This window comes from Octopus sinensis, linkage group LG22 (genome assembly GCF_006345805.1).
Source record: "Octopus sinensis linkage group LG22, ASM634580v1, whole genome shotgun sequence".
Lineage (NCBI taxonomy): Eukaryota > Metazoa > Mollusca > Cephalopoda > Octopoda > Octopodidae > Octopus > Octopus sinensis.
The window spans coordinates 15,509,075-15,531,484 of NC_043018.1; the positions used below are offsets into that span (position 1 = coordinate 15,509,075).

The window sequence follows — 22,410 nt, forward strand, 5'->3', positions numbered from 1 at the left end:
CTCTTATTCCCTTCCAATTTGGCTGTCTAAGGATTTAGTATTCTACAGTGCCAAAGGAACACAATAGGTTTGGCATTTCATTAAATTCATTCCTCTTTGCTGATAAACACAGGTTTGCATGGCACCATAGTGTTTGCAGTCTCAGAAGAAATACCATCACTCATTGAAACCAACATACTAGTGACTACTAACTCACGGCTTTTTGTATATGTATGTATGTTAGTGTGTGTGTGTGCATTTGTGTGTGTACGTATATATATGCGTGTATGTGCATATATGTGTGTGTGTGTATGTATATATATATATATATATATATATATTTCTTTACTACCCACAAGGGGCTAAACATAGAGGGGACAAACAAGGACAGACAAAGGGATTAAGTCGATTACATCGAGTCCAGTGTGTAACTGGTACTTAATTTATCGACCCTGAAAGGATGAAAGGCAAAGTCGACCTTGGCGGAATTTGAACCGAGAACACTTAACGGCAGACGAAATACGGCTACGCATTTCGCCCGGCGTGCTAACGTTTCTGCCAGCTCGCCGATATGTATGTATGCGTGTATATGCAATCTTAGAAAAATGTTACAACAGCGTAAAGTTTGATCATTTTTACCCAATCAGAAAACAGGATTTGGAAGCTACCATTATCTTTATATACCAAAAGGAAAATCAAAAACTTAGTTTAGAGCTATTTATCACAAAAGGAAAATAAAACACAACAAAGTTTCAAACAAAATGAAAGCAGTTCTATATTTAAGAGATGAGGAATTATGTACATTATTTACATTATTTACATTATTTACATTCGCCGGATATTTGTCCTCATCTTGTTTGTTGTTAATATGGCATAGTGGTTAAGAGCGTGGCTACTAACCCCAAGATTTTGAGTTTGATTCCAAGCAGTGACCTGAACACTAATAATAATAATAATAACATCGAAAAATACCTTAGGAATGAGAACCCAGGTTCGAAATTTCCCTAAGACAACTGAAGAAGGCTGGAGGATATATCAGCCGAAATGTTGTGTTAACAACAAACAAGATGAGGACAAATATCCGTTGAATGTAAATAATGTAAATAATGTAAAATGAAAACAGTTACATGAGAGATATACATATACTGGGAGAGAGAAAGAGAGAGAGAGAGAGATAAAGAGTGTGGTAAATATATATAGAAAGGGGAGACAGAGAGTGATAGATTTGACAATCTAAAACTTAATGCGATAGTTGCATCTCCATACATTCTGACTTCAGTTGCTACTGGGTTCAACTTTACCAGTGAAATACTAAAATTGATGTTATTGGATTTACCTCGCTTTGAATTTTAGACCATACCAGGATTAGTAAAAGAGTGAAATTAAAGTATAGTCTGACACCGAAGGAGAGGGTTGTGTTTGGGATGCAGTGTTAGCTGTTATGTATGTTGGGTCACCCAGGGAAATCAGATTCTCTTTTCCTTCTGACGGCACATTTGCTGCTGTGTGAGATATTAATTTTTCTTGCCTTCTACAGAGTTCTCTAAAAATTTGTATCTAAATTATAACCATTTACATTCTTCATATTGTATCAAATCACACCAACTGATGTCTTCCTTGTTATATATGTACATTGATCTGAATTTTTATTTCAAGACTGATATATGTCGAATTAATGGTAAATGTCAAGAACCAGGAGAAAGCTTTGAAGATGATGAAATCAATATTTGTAACCCAACTTCTAGTAAAACTCAGTGGACAAGAATTACAGGTGAATTTTTTTTTTTATTGAACTTGTATTAGTTGTTGGGTTAAATCTGATGTAGTGGAGGCATGTGGCTTAATGATTAAGGTGTCGGCATCATGATCGTAAGATTGTGGTTTCGATTCCTGGACTGGGTGGTGTGTTGTGTTCTTGAGCAAAACACTTCAAATCACATTGCTCCAGTCCACTCAGCTGGCAAAAATGAGTAACACTGTGATGGACTGGCGTCTCGTCCAGCTGGGTAACACATACACTATAGAAACTGGGAAACTGGGCCCATGAGCCTGACTAGGCTTTAAAAGGGCGCATTTATTTATTTTATTTTAAATCTGATGTTAAGGGAAATGATAATGACAACATCACCTATCATTGCTGTTGTAGTTGTTGTTGTATCCTCTAATCATTAATACATATCTTTAATTAAACTAATTTACTTTAATTATCATCATCATCATCATTTAACGTCCGCTTTCCATGATAGCATGGATTGGATGATTTGACTGAGGACTGGTGAACCAGATGGCTGCACCAGGCTCCAGTCTGATCTGGCAGAGTTTCTACAGCTGGATGTCCTTCCTAATGCCAACCACTCCGAGAGTGTAGTGGGTGCTTTGACGTGCCACTGGCATGAAGGCCAGTCTGGCAGTACTGGCAACGGCCACGCTCAAATGGTGTTTTTTACATGTGTAGCAATAACCATTTTAACCATTTTGAAATGTGACGCGAATTGGCAATATGACGTAATTACTCAGAGAAAAGCCAAAATAAATAATATAACCTAAGAGAAAGCTTAAGGTAGAATAACTGAAAACTGCCTTACATGTCACCTGCACAGGAGTCAGTCCAGCAGCACTAGCAACGACCTCGCTCGAATGTTTTGTTCACGTGCCAGTAAGGCGACGCTGGTAACGATCACACTCAAATGGTGCTTTTTATGTGCCACTGGCATGGAAGCCAGACAGCTGCTCTGGCAGTGAACTATTATTTTGGTGTTACATAAGAAGCGCTTGTGCCAGAGCCAAGTTGAAGAACCTGTGTGAGAGTACCTCACGAGAGTGCCCATGCTGGTGCCACAGAATAAAGTACTCAGTACGTTCTGTGAAGAGATTAGCATTAGGAAGGGAATCAGGCCATAGAAACCATGTCAAAAACAGACAAATGGGGCCTAGCCAGCTCTCTTGCTGGTCAGTTCCTGTTGAACCATGCAAATATGGGAAATGGATGTCAAATGATGATGATGATATTTTATGTCTACTAAAATTAAATTCTCTCTTTATTTCAGCTGACATAATTAAAATGAAACGTGTTCACATTACAAACATCATCGGTAATACATTAACCACAACACAAGGAAATATGACACTCATTGGAAATCCTTCTTTGGTGGACGGCTGGAAAGGTGGTTTTGCAATCAATTTGAGGAATGGACAGTGTCTGCAAACTGAAAATTATTTTTCTGGATTCTTTGACTGCTTCAGAAAAAATGGTCCCAATTGCCTTTTGGGATTCACTATGAAATTCTCTATGAAGATCATGAGGTTACAAGAAAATTCTTTAATAATGTCAACTGCTTCTGATGTATCAACTTCTTCAGGAATGTTTATGTATTACAAAAGGGGCAAGTTAATTGTAACTGTTGCTTTAGAGCATTATACATGGAGCGTCTACACCAAACTCAGAAGTATTAGAGCTTTCTCGACATTTCAAATTAGTTGGAGCAAGACCATGGGATTGTCCCTCCTCGTCAACGATAAATATAATGCAAAGTCTAGAAAATACTACTTCTCGAATACACCAAAGAATGTACCTACAGAGAATACACTCTCCATAAACTGTGATGCCAAGAAGACACGAAAAGTTTCAGATATTACTTTTGGGAGCTTCAGTGTATGGCTTGCAGAACAGAGAATTTTGGTTGCCTTAGAAATAACCACAGGTATTATTATTATTATTATTATTATTATTATTATTATTATTATTATTTTAGTAATTATTATTATTATTATTATTATTATTATTATTATTATTATTTTTATTTTTATTATTATTATTATTATTATCATTATTATTATTATTATCATTATTATTATTATTATTATTATTATTATTATTATAATTTTAGTTATTATAATTATTATTATTATTATTATAATTATTATTATTATTATCATAATTGAGTGAGAAAGCAGTGCATGCCATCAAAGTAACACTGGGGTAAAATATACAAAGCTCAGTATATCCATCATGACTATCCGTCTGATAAGGGTACACTAGGCACATGCATCACAACCATATGTGCACGACATGGTGATCTCATATCAAGATAAACAGCACAGGTGGGGCCCAGTTAGAATTTTCTTCTGGTCGAGTAACCCATCCTACTCAAAAGGTCCTTGAATAAGGGTTGTTTAAGGATGTTGAACGAACCACCCATGTTTCAAGAGGTGAATTATTCAAACCCTAAAGAACCCCTCTCAACACATGGCTATGATGCTCCCCCACTACTTCTGCTTGTGGATCAGAGATGCACATATTGTCAACCACCAAGGGACATGCTCAACTGGTTAAGGTCAAACAACTGACAAGCAAATCTGTGGTATTGAGCAAAATATTTGCTGTAGTCCATCTGGAAGTATTAGCTTTTTGTCTCTTCAGTATTATCCCACCCACAAAAATGGGGGTCAAAGGCAGTGCCCATCCTTCCTGACCAGCTCTCTTTACTCTTTTACTCTTTTACTTGTTTCAGCCATTTGACTGTGGCCATGTTAGAGCACTGCCTTTAGTCGAGCAAATCGACCCCAGGACTTATTCTTTGTAAGCCTAGTACTTATTCTATCAGTCTCTTTTGCTGAGCCGCTAAGTTACAGGGACAAACACAGACACACACACACACACACACATATATATATATATATATATATATACGACGGGCTTCTTTCAGTTTCCGTCTACCAAATCCACTCACAAAGCTTTGGTCAGTCCAAGGCTATAGTAGAAGACACTTGCCGAAGATGCCATGCAGTGGGACTGAACCTGGAACCATGTGGTTGGTAAGCAAGCTACTTACCACACAGCCACTGCTACGCCTATGTTAATATGAAAAATTAATGATTTCCTTAATTTTTCTAAAATATTTTCCACCTGCAGATGAACCTACTTTAAATGCAATGCCTGTTCTAAATTTGAACCACACGGAAAACACTATGTTTACCTGTGCATTTGAAATGATCAGAAGAAAAGATGTATCATACAGTGTGAAATGGTATATTGATAATGATATGAAAAAGGAAGAACCCATTGAAAGAGGGGTTTCCCAAATCTCATGGAAGCAGACAGAATCCTATGCTTATCCCATCGGTACAGAGGTGAATATTCAGTTTTTATCTCTCATCATCATCATCATCGTCATAATATCATCATCATTATCATTTTAATATCCACTTTTCCCTGCTTGCATGGTTCAGATGGTGTTTATTTGAGGCAGATTTTCAATGACTGGATGCTCTTCCTGTCACCAACTTTCTTCTGTTTCCAAGCCAGGTAATTTTTCTCCATGACCATCCATCCATCCATCCATCTTTATTTATTTATTTATTTATTTATTTATCACATTTCTGATTTATGGCTTCTTAGTTGATTACTTATATATAACTCAAGAAATATTGATATATTTTGTTTTAGGTGTTTTGCGAGATAATTCCTTGCTTTACATTCGACTGCGCTAACACTGTTGGACCATTCAGACGGAGTAAGAAGTTTGTATCACAACTAACTGTAAGTTTATTTCATAGATATGTACACACACACACACACACACACACAAATATAGCATATATATATATATATATATATGCATATATATATATATATATATATATATATATATATAGCAGCAAAATAAGGAACGGTCATAATAGGCCTTTCAACCCACTAGAAATAGCAGCCAAGGCTTCAACCGCAAAAAAATATTAATTCCGTAAACAGGAGAAAATTTAAAAAACATTACCCTGTTATACTTTATACAATGCATCGTTCATCTATTTTTTAATGGTAAATCAGCCTGATTAAATAAATCAAACTAATCCTCCATAGGCCAACATATTATAGTCTCTGACTATTTCCTTTTTCCCACTAGACCGCTGGTGGCAAATAATTTCTGCTGAATTTTTTGCTACCCTACATTGATTAATTATATATATATATATATATATGTATACACACATACATATATATAAAATTGACAAGGGAAACAGAAAATGGATTTCGTACAAATCTTCATTCAATGCAATGATCCTTTCAACCCATCCTGCAGTTAGAGTATTGTGCATCTAGTTACATTGCATCAGTCAGTGTGGTCTGTATCTCCTCAGATGTTTTGGTATAAAAGATATCCAAATACAAATACTGAGTTCTTCTGTGCATGTTGTACTCCCTCATAGTATGTGGGTCCACTGACTGAGGGAAGAATAATTCTGAGGTTATCGCCTGTAGATGGATCTAGCTACATATAACATAAATGGAATTAAAAGAATAAAGGGTAGAAAATAAAACATGTCCATCTGTTGTTGATCCATAGCTCTCCAATCTTAAAAGAGACCACCTTTTAGCTAAATAACTTTCCTCCATCTCAGGTGAGTATCCCTCAGGCTTACAATATAAATAAACATGATGTGGAGGGTGAGCTATGCTAGAAAGAGTTTCTACTTGCTAAAAATAGCAACCCCCTCTGCACCTCAAATGAAACCTCACTATCTTCATTGAAATAAGAAAATAAGAGGTGTCATGGACATTGTAGTGCGAGCTGGAAGAAACGTTAGCACGCCGGGCGAAATGCTCAGCGGTATTTCGTCTGCCGTTATGTTCTGAGTTCAAATTCCGCCGAGGTCGACTTTGCCTTTCATCCTTTCGGGGTCGATTAAATAAGTACCAGTTACTCACTGGGGTCGATATAATCGACTTAATCCGTGTGTCTGACCTTGTTTGTCCCCTCTATGCTTAGCCCCTTGTGGGTAGTAAAGAAATAGGTATTTCCTGGCTAAACTTAGACTAGATGCTGATGGCTGGACTGTATTTGAACATAAAGCTTCTCTATCCTCATTGACCTCGGGTTAAACAGCATCAGGAATAACAGCAATAATGCACATGAAATGTTAAGAAAAAAATAAACCAACAAGAAATGTAAACCAACAAAAAAAAAATAATAATCTTTTATTTATTATTTGTAGGTGCATGGAAATTCATTCGCCATTGTTGAAGGTGACACCAAGAATATATCTATCAGTACACCATTACCACCAAGAATGCTCTGTCCTTTAAAATACCAATCAGTTGTTTCTTCAACGATAGAAGTCAGCAGTAGCATAGAACCTCAGAAAAACCCTTGGCAGTGCTCAGATGGTAAACCACTCATTCAGCTTGTCTTTGGTTACTCAGCCAACAGGAATTGCACTGGAATATCTTGTCCTGACATAATCACAAATGCTAAGAGTAGTTGGTTGGACAACAGACTAAATATTCCTTTGAAAGCAACAGTAGACATCATCAAAGATGGCTCCCAACAACTGACATTGCTTCTAAATGCTGACCTCATTTGTAATAAAATTGTGGACCCAATAATGAAGGATTTTAAAATTAAAGTAAGTAATTCTTAAATAATCAGTCAATTATAATTGTAATGAAATAAATACATGAATTTGTAGGAGCATCAAGCTAAGGGTTAAAATAAAGTTACAGTTTCTCTCAAGATCTTTGATCAGAACATTCATTACCAACATATTATAAAAGCTATCCTAAATAACAGGTGAAGTCTGTTATAATAATCCTTTCTATTGTAGGAACAAGGACTGCAATTTTGAGGGAGGGGCTAGTCAAATGCACTTAGATAACAATGTAGTCTTTTTATAGATCATAACAAGGTGTTTACATGAAACAGGCTTTAAAGGTGTTTGTTATGAGTCCTATATGTGATTTTATGATGTCTCCATTGTTTTGAACTTTGGCCTATGTATGTATATGCATATATTTCTTTCAAACTATACTCTTGAATGATGAGGCATTTAAATATCTGTTTGTGATCTAAAAAATTTCTTCAATTGTTTCTCTAACTCTACAGGTGACAGTAAAGGATAGATATACACCTACATGCAAATCAGTTACAGATCCACATGTTACCACTTTTGATGGAAAGTATTTTAAGTGCTTTGAAGTTGGAGAATTCTTGCTGTATCGACATAATACCCTTCCTTTTGCAGTAAGTATTACACAATATATATTGTAGTCTTTTCATATCTGCTTGTATGTACCCACGAATGTGTGTGTGTGTGTGAGTGAATGTGTGTGTGTGAGTGAATGTGTGTGTTTGTGTGTTTTATGGTCCTGAAATGGTGTAAAATTGGAATATTTCCACTGTAGCACACAGCCTAAGACTGTGGCTCTTGAAATAAAGTTTCAAGAAGATCAAAATTCTGCTGAAAACTTAGAAACTTTATCGAAGAGCTCAGGAACTGTGATGGATCATGCAAGCAGTTTGACAATACAGGAAACCTGTATAATGTCAATACTGATCACTGCAAGTATCATATACATAAGGGATTTGATACGGGACACAAAACTACATCATCTTCTACTTTGAAAAATATCAACATGGAAGGACTCAAAATAGTTAAGGACTTCAGCATTCAAGACAGGATGAGATTATGCCTACCAGAACAACTTTGGATTACATTGAAGGGCCACAAACTGGATTTCTCCATTGCCTCATCCATCAGGTTGATTAGCCTGCCCAAATCTGACATTGGTCATATTAGCAAAAATATTATGGATAGGAAAATCCCAACATTGATAAACCTCGTGAAACTGGATCTTTGATTGAGTCTGGTGCATATAACTGATGTTCTTGCATGGTAGTTTAAATTAGAGGTACGAGATGCTGATTACTGAACATTTATATTGACTAAATAGTGGGTTAACTGAAGGTGCTTGTGAAGTGAATAACGAAAGTGATAAGCTCCCAACAATATCTGAACAAGCTAAGAAGTGGGTTTACTGGAGTGGGTTAGACTATCAGGAGGTGTAAATAGATCCACATACAAAACTTTTAAGTAAGTAGGACTGATGAAAATTTAGAAAGGAACCTGAAAGTTTCATGAAAGTCAGTATTATTTGTACAGGCACAGTATCAAAATGTCCTTACTCTTGTTAATAAAATCACTCTTAGTGTTTTTGATTGCAAGTATTTCCACCAAGCACAGGTTAGACTCAAGCTCTCCACCCATATATGGGAGAGAAGTTTCCACCACAGACGAGGAAATTTAATATGGTTCTTCTCAGTTTCAATCCCCATGCCAGTTCACCCAATTATTTAAGTTGCTAAAAGAGTGGAGATGGTTATAGAAACTTAGTTTAAATTGAGATGATGTGGTTCTTGTATAATATTCAGTCGCTGGTGCTATAGTTGTTTCATTACTCTTTTCCTCATTTGCAGGTGCATGCATTCTACAAAAGCTGCAATGGTCGAGCATCTTGTAACTGTGGTGTTGCCGTGCAATCTGGAGACAATGTTATTCTATTGGATAGATGCAAAGGAAGTCAACTAAAAATAAGAATCTTTAAAAGCAGTGATACTTTACTCGCTGGAACAGCCATTCACAGATTAGCAGATGGTAGAAAATATGAGGTAAGTCATTATTTTAATTGATTAAAACATACTGGTTTAGAAATCAAATTCCTCAGAGAACAAGCATAATTTTTATAGCTCACATTCTTATTTAGTGAAATACTTTTTTTGCTCTTTCTATATGCATCTGTGTGTGTGTGTGTGTGTGTGTGCGCACATGCACAAAATCATTATCATCACCATTTAACACCCATACTTCATGCTGGCATGAATAAGACAGGTTGATGAGAGCATGCGAGCCAGAGGATCATGCCAAGTTCTGTTGTCTGTTTTGGCATTGTTTCTACAGTTGTATGCCCTTCCTAGTGACAACCACTTTACAGAGTTAACTTAGAGCTATAGTAGAAGATACTTGCCCAAGATGCCATGCAGTGTGATTGGGAAACAAACTTCATAATCCATCAAACATTCCTATACTAAACCACTCTGTAAGAGAAGTAAAATTCTTTCAAATTTTTTTTATTTGAGTTTTATAAATAATTTTGAACACATTTTGTCTTTTAGATTCATCTTCCAACAGGCAGCGTCATTTCTTGCCAACTTACCTCAACATTTATAAATCTCTGGATGCGAGCTTCTCCAAAGGATTTTAATAAAACTGAAGGTAACTTTTAATTACATTAAATCTATCACTTCTACTTAATTGAATTATAACAAATAATTTCAATTTTTAAACTGTAACAAAGTGGACTCTGCCAAAGGCACCCAACGAATGCAGGTGTTAAAAAGACAATGGATTAAGTCTTTCTTTCAAACCCAGAAACTTCCTCAGTTTGGCTTTCCTACCATTCAAACCCAGAAACTCTGTTTGGTTCTCCTACCATTCAAACCCAGAAACTCTGTTTGGTTCTCCTACCATTCAAACCCAGAAACTCTGTTTGGTTCTCCTACCATTCAAACCCAGAAACTCTGTTTGGTTCTCCTACTATTCAAACCCTGAAACTCTTTCTCTGATTGGTTCTCTTACCATTCTCTGCTTCCTATAATTCTCTCCAAAGCTTTAGTAGAAGACACTTAACTTGTTGTATTGATCTCTAAACAACATCATTGTAAAGGAATCTCTTTCACTACAGCCATGTCTAGTTCATTGTTGCCCAGTTAAGATAATATATTGTCAATAAGAGGATATTAACCAGAATAATTAGAAGTAATTAAAATTTACTCATTTATATATGCATCTGAATTCAAAATCTCCTGAGGATATTCATCTTGCTATGTGCTATCATTTCAGTTCCAATTATATTTATATTCTTTTCTACTCTAGTAGGCACAAGGCTTGAAATTTGGGTGGGTGGGGGCCAGTCAATTAGATCGACCCCAGTACACAACTGGTACTTAATTTATCAATCCTGAAAGGATGAAAGGCAAAGTCAACTTCAGTGGAATTTGAACTCAGAACATTAAGACAGGTGAAATACTGCTAAGCAATTCGCCCAGTGTGCTAATGATTCTACCAGATCACTGCCTTAATAATATTTATATTGTTGTGTCAAACAATATAATAATGCCATTATTATTGATAATTATCGTTTTTTATTGTTTATTCATTTAGGTATGTGTGGTAATTATGATGGAAATAGAAGAAACGACCTGCTAATGCCAAATGGAACATTTTATTCTAAAAAGAGCAGTTCACTACGAACTTTCTGCCTTGCCTGGAGGTGAGACTAAAAATTGATATATAAATATAATTCATCTTCTTTCTTATAGTTGATGGTGGAAGGAAAGCACCTCTACTCTTTTACTTTATTCTTTTGAAAGACATTTAGAAGGTTCTTTTTAAAAGCATCTTGTTAAATGGGGGTTTTTTTTTAATGAATTTTCTCTATAATTGGTGTACAAGTAGCTGAATGGACATCTTGGTCTTCAACAATGGGAAATTTGTTAACTGTAGTTTATAGTATGGTTGTTGTGTAACTCCTGGTTAGATGTGAGTTAGCAGAGGTGATAGGTGCCTAAGGGACATGATGTTTTCTAACAATTGAAAACTGTGAACTTATCAAGTTTTCCACCTAAAAACCTTGATACATCACGACCATAACAAACAATGAGAGACAATATGGTGATCTCATTCTCACTCACAACATCATAAGCGGAAAGTGTAACCTCTTGAAAGAGCTGTTCTTCGCTCCTGCTCCAGAGCATAGGCTGCGGGGTCACTCCGAAAAGCTCTATCTACGACAATTTCATCTCAATTGAAGGAGAGGGGCTTTCTTCATCAGGGTTGCAGATCCGTGGAATAAGCTGCCGACCGAGATAGTGAAGATGCTGACGACCGCTTGGTTCAAAGTCTCTCTTGACCAGAAATGGCCTGAACTCTGTGTATGAACACCCTCCCTGTACATAGCTCCATGTCCCCCTACACGGCCTTGCTTTTGCTTTTTGAGCCAAAAAAATTAAATTAAATTAAAATTAAATATCTCACTCTGCACCACCCTACATCACTCTTAAAGCCCAGAAGTTCAACTTTCTTTCTAACCTTAAGTTCAAACTAATCAGACTCTTTAATAGTAAGACAAGCATTATAAGTTGATGTATTCTTGGTGCCGCAAACTCCGATATCAGAAAAGTCAAAGAGTTGAGTGAACATAAGAAATTATAACATAGACTTACAAAGTTGGCTTCTCTCAAGAAATCATAATCATTAAAGTATTAGAATAAATAATCAAATTACAGAATAATACTTAATTATAGCCATTAAACTATTAAAGCATCAGTATTTGAAATAATTTGTTTGTTGTATGTATGTATGTATGTATGTATGTATGTATGTATGTATGTATGTATATGCATGTGTTGAGTGTATATATAATGTATGTATGTTGGCTTCTATCTATCTATCCATCCATCCATCCATATATATATATGTATGTATGTATACACACATGCATGCACGTGCACACACACATAATGCTTGTTTATTTTTTCAGGGTAAATAAAACCGATTCTCTTTACAATGGCTATTGCCCAAAAACTGAAGAGGCAAACAACGCTGTCATTTATTGTCAGAATGTGAATGGCACCAAGAGTAAATGTTCAGCAACTGGTGATGTTAATTTCTGTTATCAGAAGAAAAAATCAAGTAAGTACTGTAATCTCCTGTAATCCTTAATCAATTAATCTTTTCATATGAAATCATCTTTGTTGTTTGTATCAAAGATGCTGGAACTTATCCATTCCTTATAAGGATTTGGCCAAAAGTTTTGCATCTCAAACTTTTTTTAAATATTGACTCCTTTATTTTGCTAACACCCTTTCAATACCCCTAAAATGAAATGCTCCACAAGCTGTTACTGCCAACAGGCTGATCCTTACTAAAATCGTACTTACACACAATTCATTTGTATAATATGGAATGGAAAAAGCCACATTTCAGCCTCCCATATTGGTTTCAAGGCCAGCAAGCTCTTGTGTCAGGGATAAGTTGATTACATCAACCCCAGAGCTCAACTGGTGATTATTTTATTGACCCTGAAAGGATAAAAGCTAAAGTTGACCTCAGTGAGATTTGAACTCAGATGGATAATATGCCACTAAGTATTTTACCTGATGTGCTAACAATTCTGCCTGCTTGCAACTTTATTTCAATCAAGAGAATACAGAGAATAAAAATCAACACTATCTTCAAAATTTAGGGCAATTAAAAGAAGCATCTAATGCCCTCTTTGCTTCTTGTACAGGCATAAAAATTTTCCACTGCCCTCAGACCCACTTTGAAAAGCACTAGTCTACAAGAAGGTACTAAACTCATGATCTTCACAACCCTCCAAGACTTGTAAGATCAATTAATATTCATCTTGAACAGGTTTAAATTGACAGTTTCAAGAAAAAGAAAACATGGGCAGTGAGAGAATTGTAGAGAAATGGTGTCCAGGAAAAGAATGAATGGGGAAAAAAACTGATTTGTGAGAGCCTGAATGAGGAAGACAAAGTATAGGGGATGAACAGTTGAGATATGAGTAGGTAAGAATGAGCTGGGTGCAGGGACAGGGTATGAGACCAGTTAGTTCTGAAGGAAAACAGCTTGAAGTTGTTTACTTAAAGTGAGGTGACAAACCGTTGCCTTTTAATAGAATTGCTCATTAACAGAGGTGCTAATTAAGAATGGCTTTGATTTTTAGGTCAACAGCATATTAGCTTGAGCTGGAGGAGATCTGAAGACATGTTCATGAGTTCAAGTATAGATGTTTCCACAAATGTTTCAAAACTGTTTATTTTAGAATTATCTTTAACTGGCCTCTGAGACCTAATTACATCATAGAATGACTATTTCAGTCATATGATAACAAACAAAGACTCTCTTTTTCTCTTTTTACTCTTTTACTTGTTTCAGTCATTTGACTGCGGCCATGCTGGAGCACCGCCTTTAGTCGAGCACATCGACCCCAGGACTTATTCTTTGTAAGCCCAGTACTTATTCTATCGGTCTCTTTTGCCGAACTGCTAAGTGACGGGGACATAAACATCGGTTGTCAAGCAATACTAGGGGGACAAACACAGACACAAACACACACGCACACACATATATATATATATATACATATATACGACGGGCTTCTTTCAGTTTCCGTCTACCAAATCCACTCACAAGGCATTGGTCAGCCCGAGGCTATAGTAGAAGACACTTGCCCAAGGTGCCACGCAGTGGGACTGAACCCGGAACCATGGTTGCAAGCTACTTACCACACAGCCACACTTTGCAATTATTTTGTTAGGTGTCAAGATTTGATTTTTCTGTTGCTCCAGTGTGGCCTCACCATAGGCACAGTTCAGAGGAAATGTTGATGTCATCAGTTTGCTCAGAGTTTTCTTTCAGTTTTTGCTTATGATACTTAGAAATTTTATTTTGATGCCATTGTGAGTTTCAGGAGTGGTAGTGACCTGAGGTAACAATAACAAAAAAAAAGAACAAAACCCTCAGTAAAATATATGAACAAATTTTAAATGAATTTAGCAGTTTTTGTGTGGTTTTAGATGGCTAAAGTGTTATTTTACGAGTTCTAAAAATATTTTATGAATAATAACTTTTTGTATGTCTCAGTAATTCTGAAGAAATTCTGTCTTTGTTTATCCACCTCTCTATATTTTTGTCATAATGGTTTCTCTCCTCAGACACTGATGTAACTGATTTCTACTGGAAAGAAGCAACCTATCCAAGGAAGTGCTTAGGAGAAGAATCAGAAGAATTTAAATACGATGAAGATTATGATGCAGGGGTATGTATCCATCCATCCATCCACCCATCTATCCATCCATCCATCCATACTGGCACTCCATCAGTTTCGATGATGAAGGTTCCAGTTGATCTGATCAATGGAACAGCCTACTTGTGAAATCAACATGCATGTGGCTGAGCACTCCACAGACACATGTACCCTTAACATAGCTCACAAGGAAATTCAGCATGACTCAGGGTGTGACAAGCCTGGTCCTTTGAAATACAGGTATTACTCGTTTTTGCCAGCTGAGTGGACTGGAGCAATGTGAAATAAAGTGTCTTGCTCAAGGACACAATATGTTGCTGAGGATTGAACCCATGACCTTTCGATCATGAGCCAAATACTCTAACCACTAAGCGATGTTCCTTCTCATACATACATACTAAATGTGAGACAACTGAGTCAATGTAGATTATGAGTTCAAATTCACTGCAGGCATTCACAGTTGCATTCACAGGGTTGTGCAGTTTGTTTTACAAGCCACATATTTTTTTATAGCTGTTAAGAATGAGTAAAAACCTTTTCTCTTTTACTTGTTTCAGTCATTTGACTGTGGCCATGCTGGAGCACCGCCTTTAGTCGAGCACATCGACCCCAGGACTTATTCTTTGTAAGCCTAGTACTTAGTCTATCGGTCTCTTTTGCCGAACTGTTAAGTTACGGGGATGTAAACACACCAGCATCGGTTGTCAAGCGATGTTGGAGGAGGGGGACAAACACAGACAAACTAACATATACGCTGCCTTGTCCAGGGTCAATAATATTGATAATAAATAATTAACTTCTAATAACTAACTACTAAAATCCCGGGATTTATTCAAGTGAGCAACATAGAGATAACAGCAGCACTAAGCACTGCTCATATCGAATGTAATAGAGTGCTGTCAACAGAATGGAAAACAAAGAAGTACAATACTGCATGTAGCCAAGATTCACAGAACTGTGCTCATTTATTAAATCATGTGACAAAAATATAATTGCTGAAATAGTAATAAAAATAAGCAGATATATCTTCTGGTTGCTTTTCATTTATTTTATAATGTCAAAATTTTCATCAGGCCTTACACTATACAATGATACCTCGCAGTAGGAGTTTAATTCATTCTGTGATCGAGCTTGTCTTATGATTTACTTGTTTTGCAATTCAATTTTTCTTGTTGAAATTTTAAAAAAATATAATTAATCCATTCCAGCCCCACAAAACCACTCAAAAATAATTTTTATGGGTTTTAAAACAGAAAAGTTACAAGTGAAATGACAATTATAGAAAAGAGAATGCAAAAGAAATATGTAAACTGGTTTTCTTAACTGAATAACCTTAAAGATGGGACAACTTGAGTTGTACTGTGGATTTCTGCTCGTACTTTAAGACAAAAATTTACGCTAGTTTCAGCTCATACAGCAAATTACTGGTACAATTGGGCACTCGTACTGTGAGGTTCTACTGTACATGGAAAGTGAATATGGGGTTTCTGTACTTTTAGATGATTAAAACAGTTCTTCCTTGACGTAATCAATCTTGATAGTCTGAGAGGAGCTGCAAAATACACAGGCACAGCCCCTTCCTCCAAACATAAGTAATAAATTAAAAATATGAAATATTAAAAATATTAAAATTAATTTTTAAAGAAATATAAAAATAAATTTAAAAAATAAAAGTATAAAAATCTCATCCACACACCATTGTGCAGGAGGAGGAGGGGGAAAGAAAAGGGGGAAGGGAGGGGGAGGAAGGAGTGTAGAAGATGAGGAGGAGAGGAAGAAGGCAATGGTTCTAATGCTGGTAGCAGTGGTAGTTTTGTTAATAATGTCAACGCTGACAATGTCAGTGATGAAGAAATATAAAATTCCACAATTAACTTTGTTGCTTTTGCTTTGATTGTTCTTTAATATATTTATATATATGTATATCTTTTTCATATGTTCTGTCCAGGAACAACCCACCGTAACTCCAAGTGGTATAACAGAAGACCAAGCGAGAGGAGAGTGCCAAACCTTCCTTTCTCTCAAGAAAACATTTTCTTCTTGTGAAGCAGTTAAAGATCTCAATGTAGGAACATCAGTGGAAGCTTGTGTGACAGACATAATGGTAAATATCAGCAAAAATTCTTCAAAATCTGAGATTCATGCATAAAAGTGTACCCTGTTATTCTACTCTATCATGAAATTGAGGGACACACCTAACATGTTAACACACACACACACACACACACACACACACACACACACACACACACACACACACACACACACACACACACTCACACACACTCACACACACGTCTCTATCATTATGCTCTTGACTTTTTCACCATCTCATTCTGGCGATCTGTCTTTGCTTTTTCTGCTGTTCCCTTTGTCCATGGTGTCTTGACATATATGTCTTAGGGTAGTGATCCCACAACATCAGTGATTCTTAAACATTTTCCCATTTTTTGGTAGCACCCCTTTTAAGTAGTTGTCATGTCTATCACCCAACTAAGTGGTGAGATATCTTGGCTAAACTAACTTAACATGGGTGATAATTTATAAGTTATACTCTAAAAACGGATTCTATAAGCTTTTAACATTGAAATGCTAACAAAATTAATAAAGACAAAAGTTGTGAATTCGCTTTATATAGGGTGACCCCCACAAAAAACAGAACCCACAAATCTTTGAATAAAACGACGTAGAGGGATAGATTGAAAGGAACAGTGGTTCCAGCAAGATGGGACCCCCCCCCCCCCACGCATGAAATGACTCCCTAGCCTGGCTGAAAGAGTGATTTCAGGAGAAACTGATCAGCAGGAAGTGTGACATTGAGTGGGCACCAGATTCACCAGACTTGAACCCCACCAGATTTTTATCTGAGGGGGTATCTCAAGGATAATGTTTACCAGAACTACCCTCAAACAATTGGTGAACTGAAGGCAGCAATCACAGCAAAAATCAGGGAAAATCCTCAAAGAAGAATGTATTCGAGTAATTGACAATCGTGCGCAACGTATACAGGTGTTTGCGTGACTTATGTAATTTGGAGCATATTTTGAAAAGAACGTGACTTTTATGCAAAGGGAATGATCATACACAGACCAAAGGTTAAGTCCAGCAAATTTCAAGAAGTTTGCAGGACCTTTGTAGGATTTAATAAAATTGTTATGGGTTCTGTTTTTTTTTGGGGTCACCCTAATCCCATTGGCCAATGACTGTAACTAGTAAAGAGTACACATCTGTGTGTGCTTGTGATATAGTAATGGTGATACTTTATTTTCTTTTATTATTATTTTTCAGATGACAGACAACTTAGTTTGGCGAGTAGCCATGTACGAAGACATCAAAGCACAGTGTGAGAATCTTTTGAAGACAGACACCGATAACTGGAAGAAGGATAATATCAGTGGTACCAGCCGGCCGCCTGACACTGCTGACGCAATTTGTACTGACGATTGCAATGGAAATGGTGAATGTGTGAAAGGTAAATCTATGTTACAAACTGTCACAATTCCTTCCTTTGTCATTTCAATGTCTTATATTGAGTACTTTTGTTTAATAATCCTTTCTACTATAGGCACAAGGCCTGAAATTTAGGGGATGGGGGGGGGCTAGCCGATTACATCGACCCCAGTGTGTAACTGGTACTTATTTCATCGACCCTTAAACAATGAAAGGCAAAGCCGATCTCAGCGGAATTTGAACTCAGGTAATAATTACGTAGACTTGTAACTTCAATTGCATAATTCCATGACCATTCCTTTTTCTTTTTCTTCAGGAGAATGCGTGTGTAATGGAGATTACACTGGAGAAACCTGTTCCGTTAAAAAGAATATTCCTCCAAGACTGGATGGTATTGAAGGTGGGAACATCTGTGATGTTAATCTACCAAAATGTCAGGATAGGATTCAAATATCTGGAGAAGGTTTCACAGACAAAATTAATCTCACATGTCGCTTCGTCTCTACCCAGGTATGTATCAAATCTGGGTATTTTAGTTTCGGTTTTCTTTTAATATTTTTTTTAATGGATACATTTAGCTGCAAAACCTTTTTGTTTAAAAGCTAAAAATTATTTTAAATGAATATTTAAGCATTTTTAAGTGGAACTGCTTTCAGCCTACTTTCCTCTGGCTTCAGTCACATATCATGTAACCTGTTTAGGAGAGAGGTAGCTCCACATACAAGGTTGAGAGGTGGGGTGCTTTTTAGTCACACTATAGAGAACCTTTCTTGTAAAAGACTATAGGATTGCACCTAGAAAGTTACCCTCCAGGGTACAAGTCTGGGCAAGGTTGTTTAGGGAAGGCCAACAGTCATTATAGCTTCTTGAGAGCTAATCATCATTATCAATAATGAGGGTGCCTTACATACATGTTCAACCTACATAAACAACAGCAAAATCTCCCTTAGAACACACCCCTACTCTCTTAAAAAAACAAAAAAAGGAAGGATCTATTGGACAGTGTAGTCTTTGATTAAGATAGACAGGATGGTCATCATTGGATTTTTTTATCATGGTATTCTCAATCAAGGCTAAACAACAAGAAAGTTGTTGTTGGAGGTGGTGGTTATGATGATGACGACAATGTCGATGATAATGATGATGATTAAGAGGAGGAGGAAATGTTGCAATGGTGGTTATAGTGAATGAGGGGCTGAAGGGTACCTTAGGCACCTCCATGTTGTCACTCGGCCCTCAAGAAATAGTAGTGAAATCTCTTTTGAATTACACACTAAATAAGAAAATGTTACACTGAACAAGTACGGCTAGGATAATGTGATTCCTGACATACTTCTAGAAGGACAGGGTGGCCTCAATTGGAATGTCTTCGATCATAGATTTGCTTGATCAAGGCTGATTTTGCATTAACCCATTCGTTACTGTATTTATTTTGAGATGCTCTGTGTTTCTTTCAATTACTTTAACTATAACAAGGAATTTAGTAAAATAACTTAGTTATCATTAAGCTAGTGTTAGGAACATAAATTGTGACAAAGGTTTGGTGGAAGATTTCAATTCTAAACTTATGAAAACAAAACATTTGTACTCAGAGCCAGAGCCGGTTTCAGCCGGGTTGGCAATGAAAGGGTCAAACAACAGCAACAACCTCACCAGTATCACTGTCTTCATTACCACCAGCAGCACATACAACAACAACAACAGTAACAAACCAAAGTCGTTGTCGTCGTCATCATCATCATCATCATCATTGCCATCAGCATGAGCAAAAATCACTTTCACTGCCACCACCATCATCATCATCACACTTAATTACAATCCTAACGATGACAAGGCACCAAAAAAGCTTTTTATGCATTTTGCTTAAAAGGCTTTTCTTGTTTGACCTGCTAGAATTAGCAGCAAAATTTCCTTCAGATTTCACTACTACCAGTTCAGAAACGAAATACACATTTGATGCACAGTTTTGGCAAAGTTATCATCAAGACACTTTTAACCCCAGGTCTCAAGGTTGATGGGTGACCTGGTTTAAACAATAACAGCAAACACAAAAATTTTTATATTTGTTCTTTATATAAAACTTGTTTTTTTTTTCCCACCATTTCAGGAGAGTAAATCTTTTTATACCCAAGGAACTTTACTCAGTACCCAAAGTATCTACTGCAAAGTGCCACCAGCAAGTACCTACAATGTGTCTGTCAGTAACAATGGTATCACTTGGAGCAACTCTTTGGTTTATGTTCTCTATGACTCGAAATGTTTCTCAAATTGTACAATTACTAAATGTACTGTCAAAGTAAGTATCCACTCGGTTACTCACTTTTCTCTTTCTGTGTGTGTGTATAGAGAGAGGGAGAGAGAGAGAGAGCGCCAATTATGCAGATAAACAAATTAGACATATTGAATATCTCCTAATATTATAATGAACATAGAGTTTTTATATATTTGTGTGTATGTATATATATATAGGTGAGAGAGTTGGTGTGCGAAAGCACGTGGTTGGTTGTATGAAAAGTAAAAAAGAATGAAAAAACTACAGAAGGCTTGTGTTATAATGTTAAAGAATATATTTAAGTCGTTATGTTAGAAAAATGTTAGAAAATTTTGTGTATATTAACATAGTTTTTGGAGAAATAAACGGTTTCGTATATTCTTTCCAAATTTCTCAAATTTCTTTACCTACAACATGTCATGTCTTCGTTATGAAGTTAAGAGTTCCAGACAGGGGAAGGTAATCATGGATTTCTTCCAGCATAAGGGAGATAATCGCTTTATATTTTTTTTCTTTTTTTCAATGAGATGAGTTTCCTTGTATAAAAATGTTAGAATGGTTAAGTTTTGGTTTATATTTTTCAATGAAGAATGTTTCCTTGTTTAATCTAATTTGTATTGGTGTTCCAATAGCACATTGATAAAATGGAAGGATTAAAAATTGCGGTAGTAGTTGCTTTGCGCATTTCTCAATATGTTCACTAAAGGGTATTATTCTGTATTCTGGGAATGCAATCTGTTGTCGATGCAGAGTGCATCTGCACCTGAGCAATAATCCTGTGGACCCTACGTAGTTTTGGTGGCAGCCCGAGCATCTTATGACATAAATTATGTTTTCTGAAGCACAAGTAAAATTAGATTTGATCTTGAATTTTTGTCCCTCTTTGAAGAGGAATTCTGATCCTTCTAGAAGATTTGGGCATGTTGCACCGTTTGGTCTACCACATTTTTTACTTTTGCATCCGTTATTTCAGAAAACAATTTTGCTTTTGTGAGGATCTTTTTTAGTGATTTATGAAGCATTGGTAAATTCTGGGTGATGATGGTGAAGGCTTCTTTGTTTCTGGGATTGTATTCTTAAAGTTTCTATGTTGATTTCTGTTGCACGTCTGATTCCATTCTCTATGAGTTGAACCAGGTAGTGTCTGTCAATTAGGGTGTTTTTGAGTTCTTGTAGTCTAAAGTTTCTGGTATTTTGTTCTGACACTATTGTTCATATCCTTCTTGCAAGGTTGAAAGAGATGTTTGTTTTAGTGTGTCTTGGGTGGCATGGGAGTAAAAGTGGCAGAGAGGAGAATTGTCTTTGTGTAATAGACACAATGTAGAAAGGTAGATTAGGGGGTGAATCTTAAGATTACTCTCTGCCTAATGGATACAGGAAAGAGAAATTGGTTTAATTTTTTGTATGTAGTTCTCTTTAATCGTATTTAATTTTAATTGTTGCTATATTGGATACAAAATTGTTTATTACAGAAAAACATTTGTACTATCAACAAAGAGTGTTATCCTCGGGGATATGTGGATGTCACCAATTTTACCAGTGTTTGTTATCCTGAGAACTTACCAAATGACTGGTCCATTATTAACCGTAAGTATCAGGTCATAACATGATTTTACCACTTCAAAAGACTTCATCATTATCATCATCATGTAACATCTGTTTTCCATGCTGGCATGGGTGGGACGGTTTTTTGACAGGAGCTGACCAGGCAGAAGACTGCACCAGACTTCTGTGTTTGTTTTTGCCTGGTTTTTATGGCTGAATGCCCTTTCTAACACCAGCCACCCCACAGAGTGGACTGAGTGTTTTTTTACATGCAAATGGCACAGGTGAGGTCAGTTTTGGCAAGGGTTTTACAGCTGGATGCCATTCCAAATACCAACCACTTTACCATGTAGACTTGACGCTTTTTACATGGCACCAACACTGACAGGGTTACCAAGTAACATGCAAGACAAGGAATCTTTGAGAAGGGAGGGAGTGTTGGAGGAGGTGATCTTGTGTCAGATGATGGGAGGTTAAAGCATGACAGAGAGACAGAAAGACAAAACCAGGTGTTTTGAAG

General features: G+C 36.5%; 1 protein-coding gene across 1 annotated transcript in view; it reads left to right on the forward strand.

The window, feature by feature from the left end:
• The window catches only part of LOC115223111, a 305,641-nt gene that overhangs the window by 239,242 nt on the left and 43,989 nt on the right, over positions 1–22,410 (forward strand). Inside the window, exons 99-114 of the mRNA XM_036512142.1 lie at positions 1,636–1,750; positions 3,027–3,680; positions 4,892–5,109; positions 5,426–5,518; positions 6,970–7,380; positions 7,857–7,994; positions 9,228–9,419; positions 9,924–10,023; positions 10,972–11,080; positions 12,350–12,501; positions 14,532–14,635; positions 16,572–16,727; positions 17,912–18,095; positions 18,390–18,583; positions 20,181–20,369; positions 21,818–21,932. Coding sequence (XP_036368035.1) covers positions 1,636–1,750; positions 3,027–3,680; positions 4,892–5,109; positions 5,426–5,518; positions 6,970–7,380; positions 7,857–7,994; positions 9,228–9,419; positions 9,924–10,023; positions 10,972–11,080; positions 12,350–12,501; positions 14,532–14,635; positions 16,572–16,727; positions 17,912–18,095; positions 18,390–18,583; positions 20,181–20,369; positions 21,818–21,932 — 3,124 coding nt within the window. The remainder of the gene's footprint in view (positions 1–1,635; positions 1,751–3,026; positions 3,681–4,891; positions 5,110–5,425; positions 5,519–6,969; positions 7,381–7,856; positions 7,995–9,227; positions 9,420–9,923; positions 10,024–10,971; positions 11,081–12,349; positions 12,502–14,531; positions 14,636–16,571; positions 16,728–17,911; positions 18,096–18,389; positions 18,584–20,180; positions 20,370–21,817; positions 21,933–22,410) is intronic.